Source organism: Epargyreus clarus, unplaced genomic scaffold (genome assembly GCF_041222505.1).
Source record: "Epargyreus clarus isolate Ecla_fem2 unplaced genomic scaffold, WU_Ecla_fem_2.2 ptg000006l, whole genome shotgun sequence".
Classification (NCBI taxonomy): Eukaryota; Metazoa; Arthropoda; class Insecta; order Lepidoptera; family Hesperiidae; genus Epargyreus; species Epargyreus clarus.
The window spans coordinates 10,871,171-10,886,973 of NW_027332214.1; the positions used below are offsets into that span (position 1 = coordinate 10,871,171).

Consider the following 15,803-nt stretch of genomic DNA (forward strand, 5'->3'; position numbering starts at 1 on the left):
GAGGAGGTGCAACCTGACGACTGTGATTGTTTGGTTGATGAACAGCTGAAGTCAGGGGAGTATTTTTTCTCTCTCTTTTATTATCTGAGTGTTACTATGAAAGATTCTGTCATAAATATTGTAAAATTTTAAGATCTTTTTTTTTTCTCTCGATTATTAGTGATATTTTACAATGTTGTGAGTGTTTCGTTGTCCATATGTTTATGCGAGATGGGTTATATTATATAATTACTACAGCATAGATCAGTTTAGATAATCTATTATTTTTGTCCATTCAGGACAAATTATGTGTTATTAGTTCGTTCCTTTGTAACGTGACATTTTAATTGTAGAAAAATATGAAAGTCTACAATACAGGACCTTAATCTTATCCCAGATTTTACATTTTTTTTTATTAGCTCGTGGACAATTTGTTATTTGTTGTCATAGCTGTTATAAATGTTTCAGTTAAACCAACGGAAAACTACACTATGTACGAAATTCCAAGTGCCTCAATACGACGATGGCTATGACGAGGCTACAAGTCACCTGATGATATAAGCGTGCCGCTGAATTTCATATAAGAACGTGCAGTTGGAGATTATGGTCAGCTAAAAACAAGTAAAACCTTTCATCTGACTGTATAGGACATAGTACACGAGTGGACGTGTGTTGTATAAAGCCCGAGTTCTTCACACAATTTGGTGAGCAATATTCATTTTGTTTTTGATTCTGATGCTTATTAGGATAAAAAAGAGAAATAATGGCCAGAAATTAAAATACCTGATATAATGATAAAAAAATGTAGATTCTTGCATTTTATTGTGAAATACATTTAAGTACTTTGTGTTTATGACGTTATAATTGTATTTTAAGCTAAATGAAAAAAAAAAGGTGAAGAAAGTTTAAATAACCACATCTGGATTGAATGTGTGTTATGAACATAAGTGTTAGATATAATTTTGATTACATAAATATAATAGTTAAATTATAGATTAGTAAGTTAAATGAATAAGACGTTGGCTGTTGTATTTTGATATGTCGAGACCTATAGAATAAGACAGTGATATTTCAATCAATATTAACAGTAATATACTTACTGTTCTTGGTAGATTTACACATTACAGGTTGATGTTAACCTACGAGTAGGTAGTAGGATAATTCAGGTAACTTAAAAATTAGACTCTTAAATCTTAGCAATATTGTCGGGTTATAAGTGTTGACAAACGAACAGATTATGCGATGAAATTAGTTGTGAGTAAGTAAATTGTGGGGATCGATATTAGAAATAGATATTAGAAATAGATGTATGACCGGTTTTTTTTTTTGTATATCATGTTCATCGGATTATTATCGGTGTTCATAAATAATGAAACTTACAAAATTCTTAATCGCTTTTGTCATTCATATGTAACATTTTAAGCATTTAGTATGGTGATGATATACATACATACATAGCTAATGGATTTTACAATTCGTCTATCAACATAGAATAGAATTTAATAGAGAAGACAGTAGGTACTATGCTTGGTGTGTAAAGACATTTAACTATAATTAAATCAGCAATAGACTGAACAAAGGGAGGAAATTTATCATCCAAGAGTTGTTACCAATTTTATTAATAAATGCGTAAGTCATTCTGAAATATAAGTCAAATAATATAACTGTTCGTGTGACGCAAGATAACATTTTTGTATGAAAATTTTAACCACATTTATAATCTCCTTTAAGAGCCACTTCTAAAGCCGTCTGTATGGTTTCATGCAAGTTAATAGAAGCATATGGTATTGGTTACATATTTGTGACATGATAATTATTAACGTATGAAAGAAATTAGGAATTAAATTACGAATACTTTGAAGGAATTAATAGGAAAGCAAATAAGAAGGAATTAATAGTTTTCTTTTCAATGATTGCATTTCACAGTTTAGTTTTTGGATTGCAAAATGTTACTGTTAATATATCAAATCTGATTGACGACTGACGATTTTAGATATACTCGTACAAGTGATAACTAATTTTGTTACCCATACATAAAGATTTTGATAAATGAACGTTTTACGTATGGGATTGGTGTTTCAGGCAGTTTGATCTATTATTTTACTGTCGAGATAGCGCCGCTATATAATATAAAAATAACTAAGATTCGGATTAAATTTTGAGAGTTCCTAGAGTATTTGATCCAAAGTAATATTTTTCAAACTATTATTATAAAAGGTGTCCGCAAGTAAATGCTCACCTATCGCATCAAAACGAAACGTAAAAGAAAAAAAAAATTGTTAAAAGCGTTGTCAAATTACTTATTAAAGAGATTATTCGCTACATAATAATATTTATAAACAAACACTGTATAATTTCTTTGTGACTTTAAAATTGTCCGTAAATAACATAATTCTTACTTTTTTGTTGCTTGTGTCCTTGTTTACATCATTACAAGTGTATTTGTTCCGTAGAATTAATATATTTTTTTTTCGATTGGTTAACTGTACGTAATATCTCGTACATTTGAAGTATAAACAATATTTGTTTTGGAGTCTAAAGCATTCAATTTCTTTTTATCAAAATTAGTAATTGATAACTATACAATTTTGATTGATTTGGATTAAAGTTATCAATTTTGCAAATTCGAGTCTAGCGTATCTTCATGGTAGAATTCAAGCCGTGTTTAACACATAGGGCTAGCTAAGTATTTTTAATTACAAGAAAAGTTGTTTAAGGTATAGAAGAAACCGTATAAATAAAGATGGTATAAAATTAAATCAACGTACCAGTGGCCGCTCTTTAATTGGCGTCGTGGTTAGAATAAGTTTTAGTATGGGATTATGATTATAAAATATTTAAGAAAAAAAAGCAGTGATAGCCTAGGGGTTGAAGCATGGCTTCTCGATCGCTGGGACCTAGGTTTCAACTCCAGGCACGCACCTTTTAGTTTTTAGAAGTTTTGTGCGTATTAGAAATTATTAATCACTTACTATTGTCGTGAAGGAACACTTCGTGCGGAAACCTACCGTGTTATTAACTTCTATGTGATGTCTACAAAATCGCAATAAAGACAATCGTACATGTATTTCAAATATGTTTTTTTTTTCGTACAGTAAGCAAATGAAATGGGCAAATATGACTTATTTAAATGTCAAAGCGCGAGGTTTTAAAATGTAATCTTAGAAGAAGAAGTAACAATAACAATGGCCTTAATTGTACCAACTGTCCACTGGGTTTTAAGTTTGTTATTAGCGTTGATAGACGTTAGTAGCGTAAGTGTATCAGTTATAGTGTACTATTAAAATAGTATATAGATTTGACTAACTAAGGTGATATGATTCTAAAGGTGATATGACTATGCAAATAGGATGCATATACTTAGGAAATACTTAGGTACACGTCGTGGAGACTATGCAAGCGAGGTAAATGCTTTTTTTTTTAACAGCAATATGATGGTCCAAATACCATGATAGTAGATAATACGGCGCGAAGGCTGTGTAAGTGAAGTGAAAGCTTTCTAACGGCGATATGATCGTTCAGAAGGCTTTAAGGGATGGCGTAAAGGTTGTTTAAGAGAATTAAAGAAAATATATTGTGTACGTTAAATAGGCGAGGTGGCCATTTAACGGACTGTTTGTATTATGTGGATATATTTGTTAAATAGGCGAGGTGGCCATTTAACGGGCTGGTTGTATTATGTGGATATATTTGTTAAATAGGCGAGGTGGCCATTTAACGGACTGGTTGTATTATGTGGATATATTTGTTAAATAGGCGAGGTGGCCATTTAACGGGCTGGTTGTATTATGTGGATATATTTGTTAAATAGGCGAGGTGGCCATTTAACGGACTGGTTGTATTATGTGGATATATTTGTTAAATAGGCGAGGTGGCCATTTAACGGGCTGGTTGTATTATGTGGATATATTTGTTAAATAGGCGAGGTGGCCATTTAACGGGCTGGTTGTATTATGTGGATATATTTGTTAAATAGGCGAGGTGGCCATTTAACGGACTGGTTGTATTATGTGGATTTATTTGTTAAATAGGCGAGTTGGCCATTTAATAGACTGTTTTAATTATATTTATGTATAAGTTAAATAGACGTGGTGGCTATTTAACTGAGGGGAAGATTACTTGTGCCCCGATTATATAGAAAATTGTTTGGTGTAGGTAAATGTTTCTTTTGTACAATAGTTGAACGAATAAGTTTATTTTGACGATTGGTCCTTGGAAGTATATCATTGCTTACATAAAGTGTACGTTTTATTAATTTGGGACGCAGTGAAGTAAAACATTACGGGGCAATTCTTACGCACTTGAACTCTCGCTTGTTAAATGTCATAAGAACCAGTCATTGTTTAAGTATAAGTGTAAAGTGGCTAGGTAAGCATCGTCACAACATAACATTCTTAATTTTATAACGTAGAGGGTCATAGAGAGCAAATTTATAGCCACTTATGTCTTGAAAGGAAAGAAATTCCCAAGAATTTTTAACACATTGGCATTTGACACCTCATAATACAAAAATGCCACTTGAAAACCAAGTTAGGTTTAGTTTATGACTTTGGCTAAGTTCCATGACAGATTTCGAGTGATATGGCGTCCTGTTTTTAACGTTTGAGAATTTCTTAATCATTAACATTTTAGGACCCCACTTAAGATTACACTTTAACTGCAATATTTTTGTTTTAAATGGTCAAATGTATGGGTGCCAATAAATCAACAAAGGGTGAAGGGTGAAAGCATTGCTTAATGTGACTGAGTGTCGTGAGACTCGTTATTTAATATTTAACCATACAACTCTCCAACCATCCATCTATCAGCCTTGAAAGTCCACTGCTGGACATAGGCCTACCCAAATCCGCGCGACCTGGTCGGGGGATACTTTGGTCTCCTTTTGATCAGATGTGGTCCCCGTTCGAGGTCATTCCTACCATACAGTTTTACCAAAATAAATATGTTTCATTTCAGATAACAATTGCACTCATCCTTCAAGGTCACACGAGGACGTGTGAAGCGTCAGGATGGCCGTGGCGGAGGAAGAGTCAGAGTTATTTAATATAGCTTTAGCTATACTGTTACTTTAGTATTTTAGTAATGTTATTGGTACTTGATCAATCGAAGTCATTGTATAGCTTTCGTATTAGAATCAGAGCAGAGACTTAAAAGGTCTCTAGTGGGGTCGAGGTATGTGGCGGCGCGGTGGGGAAACTTTGATAAGAACTGATGTGAGTGATCGAGGTGGATCATTATTTCGTTGTGCTTTGGAGCGTGTAGTCACTACCTTGAACCTGCTGCTCAAATCCTTTGTTTGTAAAGTAATAGTAGTAGTATAGTATAGTTATTTTGTAAATCCGAAGTTATCATGTTAAGAGAACAATAAATACTGTGATTACTGTATTTGTGCCTGCATCTACCCTATGACAACGCCCACAAAACCCATAGATTCTATCAATGATGTCGATGAGAGCCGTCCTTCTCCGACATATACAAGTTTTATTGATAATTAGACATAAAAGTTTTTTTTTTACTTAAATTATTGCTGTTGAATGATACTAACCGATGGTGGCGATGCAGCACCGCTGGGCGGCAGCGGCACGGCCATGAGCTTCCGGCAGTAGTGCAGCAGCTGCGCGAGCACCGCGCGGCGCAGCGGCGCGCGCCGGCCGCCGCCCGCCAGCACGTCCGCGATCAGCCCCGACAGCCGCGCCTCGCCGCCGCCCTCCGCGCGCGACCCGCACGCGCTGCGCACCCACCACGCGCTCGCCGTCGCTGCGGACACACGCACACTGTTCATTCTCGTATTCAAACATTGCACAAATCTAATAAAATCTTTAAGTTATTACAACAAGTGCTACTTTGATATTGTTAAGACGACCAGTTGTTAAAGTTCTTTTAATACCTACTTTGAATATTGGAAGGCTCTAATATAGGAGCGACAGTCCGCGATGGTCATAAATAATGACGATAGGCAGTAATCACTAACAACAAGTACCGACAGTCGTTGAGTACCACCGACAATCGAAGTAGATTGTCGTGAACCATGACCGGCGATCGTGTTGTGACTTAAGTCATTATTAATCATTATTACTAGCTTCCTAAATCAAAGTTTGCTTCGAAGCAAATTAAAAATGTAACGCGTGCGTTTAAACAGTTTGAGAAGTAGCGACTCACCGACGGCGTCGATGAGTGGCAGGCCCTGGTGCAGGTGTTTGGGTGCGAGCGCGGGCAGCAGCGAGTGCGCGGCGCGCAGCAGCGTGGCGTGCAGGTCCATGGCGGAGTTGGCGTGCGAGTGCGCCCAGGGCGCCAGCCACAGCTGCGCGAGCGCCCGCAGCGCCGTCACCGCGCCCGCCGAGCCGCGCGCCATCACCACGCGCGACAGCACCGACTGCAGCGCCGCCGTCGCGCCCGCGCCGCCGCCGATGCTGCCGCCGCCCTACGCACATCGAATACGTTACCACCTCCTACGTCCGACCTCGAACACGCACACTAAAACATTATTCTAAACTAAGTCAGAAGCGTCCATGTCTTTTTAAGACATACACTGCATCAACGATACGGATTATAAGTGCAAACACGTAAGATTCAATAAAATAAGTGAATTTTAAACTAATGTAAAAATTGAGTTTGTTAACTTACAAGATAGGGCTCCGAGGTAACAACGGAGCCGTCAGTGCTAACGTCGATGGACACGAACTTTACTAGCGCTGGCACGAAATGTTCGCACTCGAGTATTACGCGTCCCATAGTTTGGGCACTACCTTCAGTCTGTAAATAAAAATTAAAAAAAAAAACATTTTTTTAATATGATTTTTTTACAGTTGTAGACTTTTTCAACTTATATACATAAATTGTAAATGTACATACACATAATGGTAAGCTGGCGATCCAAGCCAATGCCTGCATGGACAACACCCAGCACCTCAGCGTGATGTTGTCCAATCTGTAAGGAAATTACAATTAGTATAAAAGTATAAACATATATTGCACGCGACACTGTGTTTATTCTGCGTGTATTCTGCGTTAACACAGAATATGTATAAAAGGTGTGTAGTGTAGAGGTATATATATGTTTTAGGCAAACTCCGAAGCTCCGGCGCTCCTAGGTTGGACTGGTCAATCCTCAGGTCAGACTGAATGACTTAGTCAAAGCCCAAACAAATGTAAATTTTCGGCCTTTGACTAAACAATTTTCGTCAAACCTGGGAGAGACTAATTTGGTCAGGCAAACGTCAAAACACAATTTTATTAAATCGGGGTTTGACGAGTCAAACTCCGATATAGGTATGAAGTGTCTTATCTTCGTATATTTGGAAGCATTTTATCATTTAAGCAGCTTTCAAGTCTTAAGAACCGCTTAACTCTGCCAGTTCTGACACCTGATTGGTCAGCTTACGTGATTTTCACTTTTATATTTGAGATGCTTTGAGAGAATGCCGTGTGGCATTAGGCCCACCTTTTGTACGATGTGCAATAAAGTATAAAATAAATAAATAAATGCTTTGGAATATACGGAGGTTAGTTTGTAAGATTAGGTATAAAAAAATAACATTTTAAAATTTTGATGTTTATTGTTTTAATAATTTAAAAAAACCTAACCTAACCTAACCTAACCTCACTCATCTTCAATTTTACACAATTACACGCCCGCACGCTCAATGAACGAACATGAAATGACAAAACAATCGGTCGGAACACCGCGAGAGACATTATGAACCTGTTTAAACATGTTCAGATCAACGTTTGACCGAGTTTTGCAGTCGCTTCTAGGATTGACTAGGCCAAAACCGAAACAGAATAATTTACTTTCGACGTTTGACTGAAAAGTTAGGAGCTCCTGGGTTTGACTAAAAATACTTCAGGCAAAGGGCGAAATTGAAATGTATTTCGGGGATTGCCTGATGGCTTTGGCCAAACCTAGGATAAACCAGTCCTTCCGCGAAGAGACTGTGTATCGGCATTTGACTATAACATATATATATCTCTGCAGTGTGTAGAAACGTAGTGTATGAACAAAACGCCAGGTTTCAAGGAAGGTGAGATTTATATATGGAGGGTGTGTATTATATGTGCAGAAGGATATGTGCTTAGTGTGTTGGGTGGACATAGGGGGGCGGCAATGTAGGCGGACGTTTTCGGTGTCAAGTGTTCGGGTTGCCGGTACGTACCTCGTGAGCGACTTCAGCAGCGCGAACACGGTGTCGGAGGCGAGGCGCACGCGCGGCGCGTCGGCCGGCACGGCCAGCGACCACGACGTGCCGCCGCCGCCCCACGCCGACCCGTTCAGCGTCAGCCACAGCGAGACCACGTTCTCCATGAACGTGCAGTCCAGCTGCCGCGGAAAACAAACAATCGAAATACAATCTATTTTTAATGAATTAACATTAATTCTATAGAATTCACAACTGCTTTTAAGATGCAAGACGCATCTAGTCAATGGACATAAGACATTTTTAGATCACTTGCATCATATTAAATTAAAAAAACGAAACATACCTGATTATTAAATTCAAGCGCAAGATGCCTGAACACGTCGTACAGCGTGTGCGCGAGGGGCGGCGGCGGGCGCACCACCGAGCAGACCTGCTGGCCGTGCGGGCAGGTGTGGCGCACGTGCTTGCAGGGGCGGTACAGGTGTCCGCAGGGCGCCAGGGTGCCGATGGGCCCCTGCGGCGCGGGCGGGCGCGGCGCGCGCGGGCCGGCGGGCGCGGGCGGCGGCGGCACGTCGGGCGCGGCGCGCAGGTGGCCGCGCAGGTTCTGCGCGCGCAGGGCCAGCGGCAGCGCGGCGCCCGTGTTCACGAGCACGCGCCGCGCCGCCGCCTCGCTCGCCGCCGCCGCGCCGCTCTCCAGCCGCGCGTCCACGCAACACGATATGTTGCTGAGGTACAATTGTACGTATTAGGAAGGTACAGCGGGTGTTACAGATTAACTAATGCGATTATCTAATCGTTATGTTACACTTTACAAATGTTTAGAGTATAAACGTTAAACTCACCAAGAATCATTTCTAAGGAAGGCGTGAAATTAAATTAATTAAATTAATCAATTGCGTTTATGATAAAGGAGTATAATAATAATAACGATTTACCCTACTAACATTTCTAAGCTTAACAAAGCACTTATACGTTTATCAAAAATGGACTAGTAAAAATCTTACCCTTGTCCAGTGTTGTTTTCTGTATGCGTTATTGGTCTAGATTTGGACAATTTTTTGAGGGAATCAAGGAAGTGCTGTTCAGCTTTGTCTTCCGGCTCCGAGTCGTCAGACTCTGCTACATTGCCCAGGTGGAAATCCACATCCTTCATGGCATCTGCACAACATAAATATATATTTGTTAACATCATAAATTAATAAATTAAAAACTAGCAAAAGCCTCAAAACAAAATTTCTACATTGACTGAATTTTTTTTTATCAATAATTCGGTAACTATTTCTTTAAGCTACATAAATGGCAAAGACGGACAAAACCTTTAAGCTCGCAACCCCCCTATTTTCCGTAATATCTTAAAATTACGGGACTGTAAATTAACGGTGTTTCTGAACAATGAGGATTATAAAAACGAAAAGTGAATGAAATGAATACACAGCTAACAAAGTACATACATATGTGAAACCACCTAACACCTAAGCACCATATGTTGCATGGATGTAGCTCAACTTACAAATACAATTATGTGCAACTAGTCAGATTCTAATGCATGAATGTGTAGATTCGACAAAGTGTTAGCCTAAAATTTTATATGTAAATGAAATCTTTAAAAGCGTTAGCAAAGAATCGACTGCAAGGAACTGTAGCATCGATTAAATGTGAATTGAATCGAATATTTACAATTGTATTCCTATAAGGTTAGATTTCACGATTCATTTTAACATAATTATGTCATATTGTATCAAGCAGTGATATGGCAAACAAGCGTACAGACAAACGACTATGTATGTATTAAGACAATTATGCTTTCATGACAAAGTATTCACTATGTTACATTTACAGAGTGCCGTGTTAGTTCATACACTATACTGTGATGGATCAAAAGCCAATATTGTGTTCAATGTGATCTTACTTGCTGTTAAGTTTGAGGCTGGTGCGTTTATTTTAGGCTTGGTGGAGTTGCTACTCTTCGCCAGGCCAAAACTATCTGCTAACACATCTGTAATGATAACATTTTAGTTACTCGGGTCAAGTTACTGTAAACAATGCGTTTGTCTGCACTTGCTAGCATATAGAAATACATGATAATTGGTTTTGATTAGTTGGCAGGTACTCTTTAAAATACTATTGTGAATAAATGCGTCGCATACGGAAATAATTTTTATAAATAAAGAAATAGTACCATTCCAACAAGCTATTTAATTACACAATTATGAAGTTATTGTAATTAACTTAATTGTCATTTTCTTTAAAATTTTGGTTTAGGTATTTTTTTCGGAAACGTAAATAATATTTACGATTTGCACGTGTCATATCAAGTTGTGATATTTAATGGAAAGTAAAGAAATATGGAAAAACTTAAAAAGCTAAATTATATTCATGTAGCTACATAAAACAAAAAATAAACATTCTTCAAATGTATTACTTATTTCATGAAACCGAGATGACAAATGAGCTGAGGCTGTGTTTTAGAAAGTAGAATCAATAAAGTTCAGCTGATTTTTTAAGTTAGAAAATTTGTTACTTTAATATGACTGAGAATTTAACTTTAGACGTTGCTCTGTAGTATAAGCATATAAGTTGTTGGGTGTACGACATAACATGAAAATAATGCCATTTTCATGCCATGCCTCTTGTTATATAGTCCATCCATTCTTGTCAATGAATATGTGTAATCAACTTTAAATTGGACAAAAATCCAGAATAAATTATGTTTCTGTTTGCAATTGGAACGCCTCCTTACTAGCACATCTGAGTCACCACACCCTTTATAATATAAAAAAGTATTTTTTTTATAATATAGGAGAGCAGGCGAGCATGCAGTCCACCTGATGGTAAGTGGCTACTGCCGCCCATGGACATCTGTAATCAACCCTCGATATGATTAGATATTTCTACCTGACGTCGGCCACCGATGCACCGCTACCCTAGAGGACTAAGCTGGAACGGCTCGGACCTTACCACACTTACCACACCCTACAAACCACAATACAGCAGCTCTTAACACTTCTGTTATGAGGCAGAAATAGGTGTGGCGGTGGTGGCACCGGTGTCGAACCACAAAGGGTTGTACCACCAACATGATATAAGTAGGTATATTAGCGTGTGTTACCGGCGACGGTGCCCTTGGAGCGCGGCGAGGTCTTGCTGACGGTGGGCTCGTCGTGCGCCACGCGGATGACGCGCGACGTGCCCGGCGCGCCCCACTCCTCCGCCGCCGCCGCCGCCTCGCCGTGCTCGTACTCCACCAGGTCCTGTGCGCAGGGTGACGGATTACGTATCTTAGTGTATTGCTAAACATATTTTGTTTAATGTGTGTAATTATGTGTTACATTGCAACAACATTTCCAAGGCCATACAAAAAAGAGCTTCAATAACTTTACATTCAAAATATACATATGCTATGTTTATAAATCGTCACTTGAATTTATTAACATAATCTTCAGTATTTTTAATTAAGAAGTGTGTAACTTCTGTGTTTCAATGTGTTCGTATAATTATTAACCAAAGATGATTGAAAAAAGCATAATCTTCCATTTCAAGCCTTTGATGATTTAATTTAAAAAAATATTGTTATGACTTGATCAATCGTACTTGTAGCAACGTGGTGACAGCGTGGCGCGGCCATGGCGGCAACGTAACGGCCAGGCGCGCAAGTCCTAGAATGGTGGAGGGCTCCAATAGGGCAGAACCACCCCACATGGCGCACAAGCGCCCTATAACCTGTATCAACAACGACATAACTTTATTAAACTACTTAATAAAAATATATCGATATTCATTTCAATTAATTAGAACGATCTTACCCAACTACACAAATTTTTGGCAACAATTAATTAAAAAATAAAAAATAAAATTACACACAATTAGAATGTCATTGAATTCATGAGTTAAAACGAAATAAAAAAAAAAGTCAAGTCAAAGTCGAATTATTATTATTATTATTAAATTTATATGCCTTACAATAAAACCAGTATATTTTAATAAGATAAACAACGGTAAAGTAGCAACACTTTAGTGCATACTATTTTATTATCATTAAAAATAAAATGTTAATAGCAATATAATTTTGCCAATATTAAATCAATACAAAGGGAGGTAGTGGGAGTAGGTTAAGTAGGAGCCACCGAGTGCACCTTTGCGGCGAACGGCATACCTTCTTGCACGCACACAAGGCGCTATCAGCGCTGAACACACGCACTACGAGCGCGTGACGTCACCTAACTTGGGAATGTTCGTACCTTGGCGGCGAGCAGCATGTCGTCCTGCGGCACCGCGCCGTCCATGCTGAGCAGGTGCGCGGCGAGCGCGTGCGCCAGCTGCGAGGCGAGCAGCGAGGACACCAGCCGCACGCCGCCCTCGTGCGCCGGCTCGCTGCGGGCCGCCGCGCGCTTGCCCACCATCGCCATACGCGTCTTTAGGTTGAAACGCATGCGCTGTACAATAATCGTTGTGACGCTTTTATAACATTTATTCAGCTCTCTAGAGAGCTATATCGAAACGTGATCACCAAATGTCGGTTGTAGCTGTATTGTTTTGATATTTGAAAATCTTTTGATGAGATCATTTGATGAAGGTACGCAGCAATTAACTCATGCTGTTAAGACCATTTTCATAACCTATATTTATACCTTACCTACATTTATAAATTAAAATTAATATAAATCACATGCTCATTTAGAATGCTCGTGTTATGCAATAATATAACAATTCTAATGAGTTTTGGGGTTTCTGACTTTATGTACTAGATGAGGACGTTACTCCAGTACAACATTCACATTGTAGTATGCACTGATAACCTGTAGTGGTTAATCACATCCTTCACATTCTACAAATCAAAGATTAAATCAAACCTGTTGCTCCTCCATGGAGACAGCGACGCCTCGCCTGGCGGCGTCGAGCTCCTGCATCTGGTGCAGCAGCTTCTTGTGTAGCTTGCGGCGGTGCAGCTTGCACTCGGTGGTGCGCGGCGACACGGCGCCCGAGTCCGCGGAGCTCACGCCCGCGCGACCACCTACCACCCAATCCCATCTATAACAAAAATAACATTACGTTACACACTGATAAACGAAATACCGTAAATTACTATTACAATAGTAAAGATAAAACTTTAAAATCTAAAAATTTGGTTTCCTTATGTGAGAATACTGCAGAATGTAAGAAAGTTTTCTTTTTTCTGAAGAAAAACCAAATCAATGTGAGTTAATAATGCGTCTTCGATCATTCAAATTCTTAGGCAATATATATTTTTTAAATGAACATAATGGGCAGCGTCGATCACAGTGTGAACTGCTCAGCACCGCGCGCTCATATTCTTCACGCAGTGATTGTGCGCAATCATAATTGTAAGTCATTTGTACGTATAATATGGTCACCTGGTCTGCCGCTGCGAGGGCATGGGCATGATGGGCAGCGCGGCGTCGAGCACGGAGGCGAGCACGGTGAGCAGGGCGGCGAGCAGCGCGGGCTGCGCGGCGGGGTCGCGCAGCAGCGCCAGCGAGCGCGCCGCGAACGCCTGCGCCACGCCGCCCGCGCCCTGACCGTGCGCGTACATGCTCTTGCGGGCCATGTACATCACCGCTATTAGGCATCTGTTTGGGAGATTGGATGAAATTGTTACGTTAAATAGTATAAATCAAACGCATTATATGAATAATTCTGAATGAAGCTTTAGAACAGCGTAAGAAAATCAGTATAGTGATTATTGAGTGACACAGATAATAGTAGTGTAGTGTTAAAAACAGAAAACTAAAGTTCTGGATTAGTAATTCAAAATTTCCAACAAGTATCCATTAAGCGTATACTGATCGACAATGATCAGCTATAGTTGCTACATGTTCATCTCATGTCGTCCTACTACGTTTATTTATTAAGTAGTGAAAACAACCCTAAATAACCACATCATGAAATACAAATTGCTTACCATACCCAGTGACAATGAGGAAAATGTTTACAATAAACGGAGCAATACTAATATTAACAGAGACAATTATAGACGCTATAAAGGAGTAATGAAATACAATAGTAATCTAATTGCAGTACCTATCAATAGGCAACGGAGGCGCGTCATGATGCGCGATGGCTACATGCAGCGCGTCAACCAGATGGTCGCCCCACCAGGTGGCGTCGGCACAGAGCTGCGAGAGCAGCGCCGCGAGCGCCGCGCCGCCCGCGCCGCCCCAAGCGCTCTCCCACGCGGCCGGCGTCACGCCCGCGCACCACTCCGGGCTCGGCGTCAGGTTCACGCCCGGCGCGGGGTGCGTCCACTGACACACGGACAATTGTTAACGTAACGGAAATATTTGCAACGAGAGAGAGTTACTTTGCGTTATGAAGGTTGAACGTATGAACCCTTTGTGTTTCGACTCCACCGGCACCTCCGCAGACCCATTTTTGCCTCATAAGAGCAGTGTCAAGCACTGCTGTGTTCTAGTTTGAAGTGTGTGGTAAGGGAGACATACTTTTCCAAGACGTTCCAGGTTAGTCCTTAGTTCTAGCGCCGTATCTGTGACCCACTATTAACTAGGAATATCTACTAGTTAAAGTTAATCCTATCTGGGGTTGATTACAGATGTACATGGGCGGCAATAGCCACTTACCATCAGGTGGATTGCATGTTCGATTGCTACTCCTATATTATAAAAAAAACTAGGAAGCATTGCAATTTAGAGCAAAGAATAACAATAAACAAGTTCTCTCCTGTCTGATAAATAAAACTTCAGTCCGATCAGTATTTTATTACAGATACAAAATATAGCTACAGTTGGATAGAATGCTTTTTTGCTACTTTTTAATACGATAAATATATATTGCTATTGTGACAACCTTTTTTATTATTATTTTGTTACTTTTTAAATTAAAACTCTTAATTTAATTTAGGGCCAATTTAAAATAGCTATTAGATTACAAGGGCCAATTTAAAATAGCTATTAGATTAAAATAGCTATTAGATTACAAGGTCAGTTTAGTACAAAAACGAAATGAAAAGTGAAATACATTATACCACTGCAGTAATATCAGCCGCTTAAATTTTAAATGATATGCGATTCTTACCAATTCCTCCATTTGGAAGCCGAAATGCAGTAGCATATCAACAATGTTCTCGACGATCACTCTCAGCTTGTCAGTGGAAGCGCGTTCAAGCAGTTCATCCGCGGTCACTTGACCATTCCTCAGCGCTTCAAGCACTTCGGGGTTACAATCCGGCGTCTTCAGCAAGCGCTTTATTATGTTGTTGCAGTTGTGGATTTGCTGCTGTAAGTCGATGCACTCCTGGTAGGCGGGGACCACTTTCGGATCGTTTTCGTGCGGCATTCCAAGGTAGGCCATCATGTGGGCCGCGTTGCCGTTGTACAGATCAAGGTACGGGTTCAGAAGATCCATGAGTTTGCCGGTGGCCAGCCTGGTAAATTAAGTATTTTCAATCAATTTGATATAGTAACCTGAATTATTTCAAATAAAAATAATGTACTTTGCAGTTGTAATACTGAAAGTGCTGCCTTATACCATTTAACAGATATCATTGTACCATATAAGGTACCATATTTCACTAAAAAATAACTTATCTCTCAGTAGTTACTTACGTCGCAGATATAATATAAATACCGAATAATATTAGAATATACACAATTCCAGATTGAGAAAGGAAATGAAATTTAATACATTTGATTGCCGAATATAGAATCTGAA

At 39.4% G+C, this 15,803-nt stretch overlaps 1 protein-coding gene across 5 annotated transcripts in view; it reads right to left on the reverse strand.

The window, feature by feature from the left end:
- The window catches only part of Bruce (BIR repeat containing ubiquitin-conjugating enzyme), a 51,720-nt gene that overhangs the window by 21,127 nt on the left and 14,790 nt on the right, over nt 1-15,803 (reverse strand). For 3 of the 5 annotated variants that reach the window (XM_073074058.1, XM_073074054.1, XM_073074057.1), the window contains 15 exons: nt 15,168-15,516; nt 14,157-14,380; nt 13,490-13,705; nt 12,968-13,145; nt 12,356-12,550; nt 11,709-11,837; nt 11,227-11,368; nt 10,027-10,113; nt 9,122-9,275; nt 8,461-8,842; nt 8,133-8,296; nt 6,832-6,907; nt 6,604-6,732; nt 6,139-6,400; nt 5,525-5,736 (listed from right to left, as the gene is read on the reverse strand). In XM_073074058.1, the coding sequence (XP_072930159.1) occupies nt 5,525-5,736; nt 6,139-6,400; nt 6,604-6,732; nt 6,832-6,907; nt 8,133-8,296; nt 8,461-8,842; nt 9,122-9,275; nt 10,027-10,113; nt 11,227-11,368; nt 11,709-11,837; nt 12,356-12,550; nt 12,968-13,145; nt 13,490-13,705; nt 14,157-14,380; nt 15,168-15,516 (2,899 nt within the window). The remainder of the gene's footprint in view (nt 1-5,524; nt 5,737-6,138; nt 6,401-6,603; nt 6,733-6,831; nt 6,908-8,132; nt 8,297-8,460; nt 8,843-9,121; nt 9,276-10,026; nt 10,114-11,226; nt 11,369-11,708; nt 11,838-12,355; nt 12,551-12,967; nt 13,146-13,489; nt 13,706-14,156; nt 14,381-15,167; nt 15,517-15,803) is intronic. The other 2 variants (XM_073074055.1, XM_073074056.1) reach the window with 2 other exon arrangements.